This window comes from Leptidea sinapis, chromosome 33 (genome assembly GCF_905404315.1).
Source record: "Leptidea sinapis chromosome 33, ilLepSina1.1, whole genome shotgun sequence".
NCBI lineage: Eukaryota > Metazoa > Arthropoda > Insecta > Lepidoptera > Pieridae > Leptidea > Leptidea sinapis.
This window is the reverse complement of record NC_066297.1, coordinates 4,093,202-4,104,767: the sequence shown is the minus strand read 5'-3', so window position 1 is coordinate 4,104,767 and position 11,566 is coordinate 4,093,202. Positions and strand designations below refer to the sequence as shown.

At 36.3% G+C, this 11,566-nt stretch overlaps 2 protein-coding genes across 2 annotated transcripts in view; both read left to right on the top strand.

Annotated features, from left to right (window-relative positions):
* The window catches only part of LOC126974656 (putative fatty acyl-CoA reductase CG5065), a 467,988-nt gene that overhangs the window by 195,602 nt on the left and 260,820 nt on the right, over window positions 1–11,566 (top strand). The window lies entirely within an intron of this gene.
* Window positions 1–11,566, top strand: part of LOC126974617 (putative fatty acyl-CoA reductase CG5065) — a 252,713-nt gene that overhangs the window by 224,762 nt on the left and 16,385 nt on the right. The window contains exon 5 of the mRNA XM_050822124.1: window positions 3,910–3,916. Within this exon, the coding sequence (XP_050678081.1) occupies window positions 3,910–3,916 (7 nt within the window). The remainder of the gene's footprint in view (window positions 1–3,909; window positions 3,917–11,566) is intronic.

Below are 11,566 nucleotides of genomic sequence, written 5' to 3'. Positions count from 1 at the left end.
AACTTGGTGTTAGGCCTTATCAACTTGGTGCTAGTTGAATATTTGTGTAACCGGCTATTGATAGGTACAGTTTAACCTCTGATTGTGACAACAAAGCTCTAGCCGTTCACGTAGTATTCCCACAAAAAAGGCGATCGATGCAGTGAAGGAAAGAATTGGAAGAAACCTTGTCGGAAAGCGAAAGATTTTATTCCGGGAAATGAATATAACCTTCATCATTGTCGAGTATTTTAAGAGATGGCTTAGGACTTGTAGTTTATAAGAGGGTGGTAAAATCAAGTTCTCAAGTGGCCCGTGAGCTTCCTTGCGCGGTGTTTCCAGGACGATACGACATGGGTACTTTCAAAAATTGCGCCGATACCTTTCTAAAAGATCGGCAAAGCTGCTGTAATTCCTCTGGTGTTGCAAGAGAATTTGGGCGGCGGTGATTTGTAAGTTCGTTTGTCTTCCTCGCCCATAAATAAAATAATGCTCGAAAGTCCTTAAGATTAGTCAGCAGATTACTTTCAGGTATTAGCTGTCAAGGAGTGTGCAAAACACTAGCGTGTGACAAGATATTATTATTGAGAAGGTGGTTAAATCTCTTAAATTAATGTACGAATTCTTAACGTTTCGGAGAGTATGCCAACCTCTTTATGCCACGATAACTTACTTCCGCATCCCATAAACCATCCAGGTTGGTAGTGAAGAGGACAAAGTGTGGGACAAAATTTAAGTTCTCCTTCTTCAAAGCTTATAGGTTTGTTTACGACTATTGAAGATAATTTTGATCAAGCTTCATTTGTTTTAATGCAATATTGTTTTATGTTATTACATATTGCAAGAGGTTTTCCTTGTAACAATATTTATGTCAAGTACGATAGGTATATATAGATAGATCCGGCAACGCTCTTGTGATTCCTCTGGTGTTGCAAGAGAATGTGGGCGGCGGTGATCACTTAACACCAGGTGACCCGTACGCTCGATTGTCCTCCTATTCCATAAAAAAAAAGATATGCATGCATGGATTCATTAGATGAGATTCGTTATTCTGCATCAGAGGTTGTTCTGAAGAGTTTTTGAACTTAAAACTTCTTTGGCATCGTTGTGATTTGAAAGTCGATGAAACGAAAAAGGGAGACAGTAAAAAGACGCTGACACATAAATTCATAAGATTTAACGTGGGAGAAATTAAGATAGGATGCATTATACAGTGTTCTGGTACCAGGCGATCATAGTTAAAGAAGAGATTGTCTTATGTATGGCGTGAGTATACCTTAATATATTCAGACGTTATGCGCACGACGTATTACTACATAGACACCAGGAGAACATAAATTTGGTAGCGGTGAAAGTAATGTTTTTCATAGCGGGCGAAATTATGTGTTATCCTAGCAACATGTTCACTTCTGACATGTTGTGTACTTTGTACGCACGCAAATTTTCGTTCTCCAAACGCGACAAACTTAATAACCGCTTGGATGTCGATTATCCCTCCACATTGCGGTTTTTAAGGAACTTTCTTCCACCACCAAAGTGTGTAATGAACTTCCATCCGAGGTGATTCCAGGACGATACATTATCTATTAAATCTCTGATATTACAGTCTGAGTCATTGTTAGATCACGTGGGAACTGATTGTCTCACACTCGTTATATCTGACCGAGTTTCTCACGTCTTTGAGTAACATTTACATATTGTATTTAAGTAGTTCTAATTATTATTTTAGTTCTAGGTCCTAGTAGTTTCCTTGCGGACTTGTTTATTGCGCTGTTACATCTGGCCCATACTTCTATTGGGATGTGAGGGGTGGACTATTAAAGAAGACCTCAGGAAACGTATAGAAGCTTTCGAAATTTGGCCATATAGACGTATGTTGGCCATTAGTTGTACTCACAAGTTGTCAAAAACGAGTACTCATGCAAACCATCAAGATGAGGAAAGTCGCATATTAGGAACATGCTCAGGCACGAGAGGTACGGCCTCCTACAACTCATCATGATGGGAAAAGTTGCCGGGAAAAGAGGCGTAGGTCGCACAAGAAAGTCTTGGCTGCGCAACATCTGAGAGTCGACAACAATCGCGAGTGCGGCAGAATATTTCGCCTCGCCAAGAACAAAATGTGAAATTAACAAAGCTGACTACCAACCTTCGCTTGTCAGAGAGGCACGAGAAGATTTATGTTTGTCTGGATGCAATGAATTATTTTTAAACTAACAGAGGATACTCGCTGAATTATTGCAAGCCTAAATTTTCGAAGAAACTCCCTGTGACTGTGTTTCATATTGCCTGAGAGAATAATATAGAAGTAAACATATTAATTGACTGAATGTAACATGTATTATTAGTATTAGACCACTATTAGCATCAGTTCCCTCGTGATGACGTATCAGGGGGTCGGTTACCTTCGTAGCTTATTCAATGACGTTGATAATGATAGCCCAGGTCCACACCAGCAAATGTTTTGAGCCTCCATCCTGAGATCAGCTGCCTTAAACCAAACAAACTCTTATTTGCAATGATTTATAAACATAAAACATGAATTGATAAGGTCCAACCGAATATAAAATAACAGTAAAATAGAATTGGCACGATTTACGAGCTATTTCAATGAAGACCGCCATTTTCTGAAGACTTCTACTACAAGCCAATCGAGTTTATTGTCCATTGTTTGCTAAACTTGATGCAATTATCAGCTTTGCGTTTACAACACAAGGTATACTCGTATTTAGCACAGGTAGGTAAACATGAGCAAAATAATGTATATTTAAACTTTGCAACTATTATTTATGTGGTAGGAGCGTGTGTTTACTTATTATATTATTTTTAACCGACTTCAAAAAATGAGGAGGTTCTCAAATCGCCAACCGATTTAGATGATTCTTTTTTTATTGGAAAGGAGAAAAGGTAAAGGGTAGCTTCAAAGGTAGTGAGAGTTTGGAGTTCTGATTATGGGATCCATGCCAAAGTAATGGAAATCTTATATTCTTAGGAGCAAATTAACGATACTCGGACGAATCTTTTTTATGCTATCCGGATATTTAAGTCACCTACCGTAACCTCGTTATGGTCGAGTAATTGTCGTAGTCGAATATGATGATCAATGGAACTTCTTAACGACTTACAGTAAGGGTGTGATGTGGCAGAAATTCTGTCTCTAATCAAATTGCAACGCGCTTACGTACATTGCTACAAATTTATTTTTCAAAAAACAACCGACTTCAAAAACACTATTCCAAAAGAAAATATGTAATCAGTTGTTTTTTTTGTTAATTTTTTTTATGATGATTAGTGGGGACACGACCTCGACGTTAGTGCGGTTCCAGGCTGCGATCTCTTCATACACAATTAATTCCCCTATTACCTTTCTGGATAATGATCCCACAGCATTTATTTTTTCATAAAATCAATATATAATTCTATAATATTTATGGTTTTGTCCAATAATTTATAACTACCAATATTTATTATATTACAATCGCATCGATTTTTAGGGAAAAATATTAATTCTTCTTTTTAATTCAATATATTTATTTAATCAAAATAATTACTATTATTATCTATACATTGCTGCCACCTAATAGGAAGGTCATTTATACCTTTGTTATAGAACTGTGGCGATGTAAATTCGACAAACTGTGTGAAAGCATTTTGTACTGCCTCCTGAGAAGAAAATTTTTATCACCTAGAAAATTGTCAAAATCACGAAAAAAATTGTACTTAGTCCGTTGGAGCAAGGTCTGGCAAATACGGAGGGTGACGAATAATTGCAGTTCCTGTAGAATTAAAACGGTTTGTCGTGCTGTATGAGGTCTCACATTATCATGGAGTAATAATGGTGAAGATAGATTCATGAGTCGGAGCTGTTTCACTGCTAGTTTTGCTATCATTGTTCGGAGTTTGGCACAGTAGACATCTGCCGTTATTGCTTGACCAGATCGGAGAAAGCCATAGTGAATAACACCATGCTGAGACCACCAAACAGTTACCATTAACTTTTTGTTGGTAAGCTTTGCTTTAGGACACTGTTGTGGCGTTTGACCTGGGTCAGCCATTGCATCTTCGCTTATGGCTATCGTAAAGAATCCCCTTTTCATCGCATATCACAATTAGATCCAATATTCGTTCGTTTCTGTATCGATTCTTCAAGGCAATACAAGTTTGAACACGCGTTTCTCTCTGCAGATCAGTTAAATCACGAGGCATTTTTTATATTTTTTTATTTTATTGATTTGACGCAAATGAGTCAATATTGTTAAGGAAACATTAAGCCATGCCGCTAATTCCTGGGTAGTTTGTATCAGATCGGCTTCCACCATCTCTTTCAATTCATTGTTATTCACCTGTGTGGTCTTTCACGTGGTCCATTCTTCAAATCAAAGTTTCTATCATGAAAGCGATCAAAACAAAATCGCACCGAGCGTTCATTAGCATTCCCCTCTCCAAACGCAACATTGATATTGCGACCTGTTTCTGCCGCGTTAGTTCCGCGTCAGAACTCGTATTCAAAAATCAGACGAATTTTTGCGTACCCATCTTTCTTGTCTAAGCTGAATAAAAAAAAACAACTGAAAGTCGATAGTCGAATGTTGCACATTAAAAAAAAAGAACTACATAGGTACTATGTCCAAAAAGTCTCACACGAAAAAACTTTTATGTCAATTCAACCCATTACAATATAACGGCAATTTCATACTTTAACTATTATTACAATTTGGTAACTTAATGGACGGTGCGGTGCCCAAAAGCGCTTTTAAATAATGATATGTTGGTAACGTTTCACTGGCGACATCGTTTGATATGCATTTGAATGTTATTGTTGTAGTGTTAAGATCTATTTTAGATTGATGATCCTTTAATAAAATAACGCAACTGACATTTATTTTGCTACCCATATAATATACAAAACCGAGCGGCTTGTGAGTAGGTAGTTACTGCTGTGTATTGATAAAACTTGTGCGGAAATATTTTAAAACTCACGCCAAATCTGTTCTATAAGATATTTCCGAAAGATTTCGCTTACCCAAATTTTTATTTTTCCTCAGAATGTGGGAAAAGCTTCCAATCTGGAGATCCTGAGTCGCCGGCACGCCATTTGCCATAAAACACACACCGGTCGCTTGCTACCGTTGGCTTTTGATTTTTGATCTTTAAGAGAGCGTGGCCTATACAAATTGGTGTTATACATAGATGGTGTTCAATACAATATCGTTTTGTGTATTAGATCGTGATCTATATAAGTTTGTGGTCTATACTAGATCGTAGTCAATGCAAGATCGTAGTGTATACAATATCGTGGTATATTCAAATTGGTGGACTGTACAATAACGTGGTCTGTATAAGATTGCGGTCTATACTAGATTGTGGTCAATACAAGATCGTAGTCTGTACAATATCGTGGTCTATATAAGATCGTGGCCCATTCAAATTGGTGGACTATACAATATCGTGGTCTGTAAAACATTGTGGTCAATACGAGATCGTGGTCTATACAAGACGTGGACTATACAAAATCGTGGTCTATATAAGATTATGGTCATACTTAATCTTGGTCTATATAGGATATGGTCTATACAAGAAGATCGGCGAACTTTCTATGCGTCTGTTTATTGGCTTTTTGTCCCCGTCGTTCCTTACTATTATATCTAGTTGGTCTGCCTTAGAGCGTTCCAACGTATTGAATAATTTTTATCATAATTTGTTTGAAATTAAACTGTGTGTTAAATAACTCTTATAGAATTATTATTAAGTCTTAAGCTAAGATAAATTAACACCATTAATAATTTGTTATTATAAATCGTTTGTTTTTGCCGCTCACCAATGCTTAACAGGCTGTACGTCAATGATATTGATTTACTCAAATGTTTTATTTAAATTGAATTAAATTACTTAATTAAATTTACAATGGATATCTTCTCATAGGACAACCATGTTTGTGGCTTCCAACTAGGACAAGTTATAGTTAGTTAATAATTCTTTGTATTTCTTTGATGCGATTACTAAAATTATGACAGTCACACACCATCATTAATCTTTCAAGATATAATTTATATTATTACAGTTTATTTTTTCTTCCTTTTATGAAACATATTATGATATTTCGCAAGTGTTATCGCAATCATGGTTGAGACCATGGGAGACTCAAGCCATATGCTCAATGGCTCGATCCTCTATTCCTTCCCAAGGCTTCCCAAGGAGTAGGTCTCAAAATGAACATGGACAAGACGAAGATCATGTCAAATGTCCCACCACACCTACTCCCGTAACAGTTGGGACCTGTACACTCGACATTGTTGACGAGTACCTTGGACAAACAATCCAGTTAGGCAGGTCCAGGCAGGCTCGGATGGGCAGCGTTCGGGAAGCTCCGAAAAATCGTCTCGTCCAAAGAACAACAGTGTCTCAAGACGAAGTTTTTCAACCAGTGTATGTTGCCAGTGATGACTAACGGTACGCAGACGTGGTCGATTACCATGGGCCTGATGAGAAAGCTCATGATTGCTTAGAGGGTAATGGAGAGAGCTATGCTCGGAGTTTTCCTGCGAGATCGAATCAGAAATTAGGAGATCGGTAGGAGAACCAAAGTCACGGACATAGCCCAAATAATTGCGAAACTAAAGTGGCAGTGAACAGGGCACATATTTCGACGGACAGATGGCCAGTGGCTGCCCTACTGGAAGTCCTCGAATGGAAGACGCAGTGTTGGTAAGCCTACCACAAGATGGACCGACGATCTGGTCAAGATCGCCGTAATATGTTGGATGAGGGCAGTGATCGTTGTGGAGATCTTTGGGGGAGGCCTTTGTACAGCAGTGGATACTTTTAGCATTTTAATATCTCAATAATAATTAATAATAAATAAAAAAAGTAAACATTTAAATGTAATGTATTCTATCGACCTATAACGAATGCCAGACATGCAGTATAACTAACCAGAATACTAAACTTGGATATTAGAAACCTGCAAACATAGTAATACAATATTGAACGAAGAATACTCTGCATAAAAAATACAGGAAACATTAGGGCTCAAATAACAAGGAAGAAGTCAAACTTACAAACCTACTGATAAACCTACCTACATACCTTATTACATACCTATGTTAAACTACGCACGAGGAACATGGGACTTACACTTAATTATTTAAATATTTTATTAAATTTGTAGCAAATATTTGTATCAAATGTGACTTATGAATCAGAATATGTTATTAAAAAAATGTAACTCGCTCTCTATTCTCGTGGTTGTGTTGTGTTGTGTGTTTTCAACTTCTAAGTAATTCTGTTTTTATTTGTACCTATTTGGTATGGTATAGGAGCTCCTGTTTCCGCAATTAAACCACTAGTATGGGTCCATTTTGCGTGCAGTATTAGCCATTTACTCCAACCAGCCCAGCTCCTTGTAGAAGTTTAGAACATTCCTGGGGTGTTCGCAGATTTCCTGGAGCAACCTCGTATTAGGTAAGGTTTTTGCCCGTGGGTTGGCCACTCCCGCACATTCCAGGATTACGTGAGTGACCGTTTCGTAGACAGCCTCTGCACTTAGGACTGTCCGTTTCGCCGATTGTGAAAAGGTGTTTGTTTAGTGATGTGTGACCCGTTAGGGTGCCCACCATTATACGGATGTCATGTCTGTTGAGGCTGATACGTCTACGTGTCATTTTGGGCGACAGTGCAGGTATCGCTTCTTTCGACTGTCTACAGCTTGAGACATTCATCCATCGGGTATTGTGTAGGTTGTTGGTGAGAGAGCTTATCCATGAGCGCATTTCTCTTTAGGGCAGTGGCAGAAGTGGCAATGGACCAGTCAGTGTGTTAAATAGGTCCCCGCTCAAAGTTGTTGGATATCCGTCATAGATTGACAAATAACAGACTTCAAAACTTTCATTTTTGAAGTTTGTAATTATTTTGACATCGACTCTTGACAACTGACAACCCATTGACATTAAAAAGATGTCTGTTTCCATTAACAGTTCCTCATTAAATTAGTTAAAAAATGTTTTTTTGTACGAAATGGCAACATTGTGTACTATGGAGACGTATAAGTTATGGGAGATTTATCTAACGAATATAAATAAGGAATTTTATCGAACGTTCGATAGGGTTAAATCACGTCTTAACTAATATAGCTCTATACCTTCGAAAAGCGTTTTATTATGAATAAGGCAGTAAGTATATATAGCGAAGAAGTGCAGAAAGCTAAAAAGCTAAAAGCTAAATGTCGGGCAGGAGTCAAAATGGCAGATAAATTACAGATAATAAAATTCTGTCTCTCTTACATCGAAATCTACTAAACGAGCAATTCTTGTAGATTTTATAAAATTTAGTATAGAGAGGTTTTCGGGGGCGATAAATCGATCTAGCTTGGTTTCAATTTTAATGTAGTTTTAATGAGAAACAGCTACAATAACATTAGAATACAAAGGTAAATTTCGCCACTATACACAAGACTGTATAATAACTCAAATGGGACATTGGGTGATCCGAAAAGCAGAAGACCCCGGCACGAATCCAGATGTCCTATTAGTTTTTTTTGGTTCAAGTTTTGTACATTCTTAAAAATCCGAGCAAGACTCGGTCGTCCGGATATTTATTTTATTATGTCTCACATTGTATGGTCGAATTACGACTTGCGAGTTATGGTTGACGTCACGGTGACCTCTAGTATGATAATAAATGTTTGTGTGAATTATTAAGATACGGTAGGACTAGCGGACCACGACTCACCATTTACGAATAACACACATTCATAATTAAACTTTAGTACAGTCAAGTATCGTCCACTGATCGACTCAATGTATGCATTACCAATATCATGATTTTTAATAGGGTTGTTAGGTTGGCTATATTATTACATATCATATTATTATGTACTTATTATATTTGAATAGCAAGACCACTATACATTCGTCATTAATATAATATTATTCATAGAGCCGTTCCAAATCTTAGGCTCCGCAAAATTGGTGATTAATTACATTGCCACAAAGTATTCTTGACTTGAATATGCATAAATTTAAACCACATCTAATCATATGAAAAATTCTCGTGTCCGGGTGTTTGTTACCAAACTCAAACGGCTGAACCGATTTGTATAATATTTTGTGTGCATATCGGTAGGTAGATCTGAGAATCGGCCAACAGCTATTTTTCATACTCCTGAATGATAAGAAAATAATGATAATACCCACCGCTAAATATTTATTTTTTTGTCAATTTTTTTATTTTATTTCATGATGATTCAGCACTGAAAAATACATACTTAAAATTTTCGCCCTTCTACGGTCTACAACTATTTTTGTATCGCGATTTTAATATTATTCTATTCCGTCCACAGATACGCAATAGAGTTGCAAGATGGCAATCGAACATAATGATTATTGTAGTACGATATATTTGGTAAGTGTAAAACCGGTCGTCATCTACTTTTTATACCCCAAAATTTTTATTACTTTATATGGCAATACAACGTTTGCTGGGTCAGCTAGTAATATGAAAAAATGCCTTCTGAAAAAATCGAAGATTGAATGATAAAAATAGTTGGACAGGCTAATGATGAGCTTTTGCCCACGGCTTCGCTCGCGTTAAGAAGTATAATTATTAATTAGGTATAGTTTTTGCGGCTTTACTTTTGATTGGCTTGGGTAAAAAATTAGGGCCTACAAAACTTCTTTGAACACAATATTCTGTAATATTTAATTTAAGTACTCTTTTTTTAAAGTATAACGCTTTTTTTAAAATATAAAATTATAATAACTTATAAAAAATCTTTGAAATCTACTTGCAATAAATAATTTTTGAATTTGTATTCAATTTAAAGAATTATGTAGATTATAAGAAAGATTGGGTATAAATTACCCTGAATGATTTGAGCTTTTAATTACTATTAAAAAATATAATATTATATAATAATAATATAATAAAGCCTTTATTAATGATTTTCCATTTGATTTCTACATTTTAGTGTTAGTATGTTAGTACGGTTAGTCGACAAACATGATTATTTTATTATTAACTTTTATGTTAGTAAGTTATAATGCATGCACTATGTTAGTTTTCTTGATTATTTTCAAATGGATCCCAGTTGGGTAAAGGCCTCCTCCACTCCTTTCTATTTTTTCCTTTTTCGAGCCAATTAGTTCCGCCAGTCTCTCTTATCTCATCGGTCCACCTTTTATGTGGTCTGCCCACATTTCTCTTTCCTACAGGTCCCTTCCATGTTGTGGTCTGAATGGTCCATCTAGCGTCTGTTAGTCTGGAAATGTGTCCGGCCCATTGCCACTTTAATTTTAATGCTTGATTTAAGGCATCAGTTAATTTTGTTTTCTTCCTTATCTTCTGGCTATGTATCTTATTAATTTTTCTTAATTTAAGCATGCTTCTTTCCATTCCGCGCTGACATGTCCTAATTAAGTGTTGTATTTTCTTCGTAAACACCCATGTTTGGCAGCCATATAACAAAGTTGGATGAACACAGGATTCCATTACCGTTTTTTTGAATTCCAAGCTGTAGTTTCCTTTTAAAATTTCCTTCTGGTTCCAATATTTTTTCCAGGCTAGATTTATTCGTCGGTTTATTTCCTCTTCATGACTTATTTTATTGAAGGATATCAGCTTTCCTAGGTATATATATTCATTCACAAAGTCAAGTGTTTGTGATCCGGCGCTTATTGGTACTGATAGACCATTTGTCATAATTTTTGTTTTCTCAAAATTCATTTCCAAGCCTACTATGGCACTTGCTTCATGTAACTGATTAACCATAGATTCCAGTTGCTTTGGGTTCTCATTAAAGATGACTATATCGTCGGCAAATCGAAGATGACTTAAGAAATCTTTGTTGATCATAATACCTCTATTCACCCAGTTTATGTTGTTAAAAACTTCTTCTAGTACGGCTATGAATAATTTAGGAGACAGTGGGTCTCCTTGTCTGACTCCTTTTTCAATCCTGATGTCTTTTCCTTTAGTTTCTAATTTAACTTTGCAAACACTGTTCATATATATATTTTTTATTATCTTTATGTATTTTGAGTTGACCTTTAGATTACTTAGAGTATTCCATATGGCTGTGTGGCTAATGCTATCGAAAGCTTTGCTGTAGTCCACAAAGGCTATGTAGAGGGTTTTATTATATTCTTTGTACTTCTCAATTATTTGTTCGACTGAATGTATATGATCCATTGTTGAGAAACCGGATCGGAAGCCAGCCTGTTCTTTGGGTTGTGTGGCATCTATGCGTTTATAAATACTAGACATAAGACTAATGGGTCTATAGTTAGTTATATTATGAGGGTCTCCTTTTTTGTATAACAGTACTATTTCTGAAATAGTCCACTGCAAGGGTATGGTTTCTGTGGTTAATATTAAGTTGAAAAGTCGAGTGAGATGAGTTGTTATGGCGGGTATTCCTATTCTTATAGCTTCGGTCGTGATTCCATCCGGACCAGGACTTTTATTCAATTTCATTTGTTTTATGTGTTTTATAACTTCCGTGTCCTTGATTTCCATAACATCAGTGTCGGTAATATTTGAGTACTCGAAAATTCCATTTTCTGTGTGTCCATCCGTACATTTATAGAGCTTC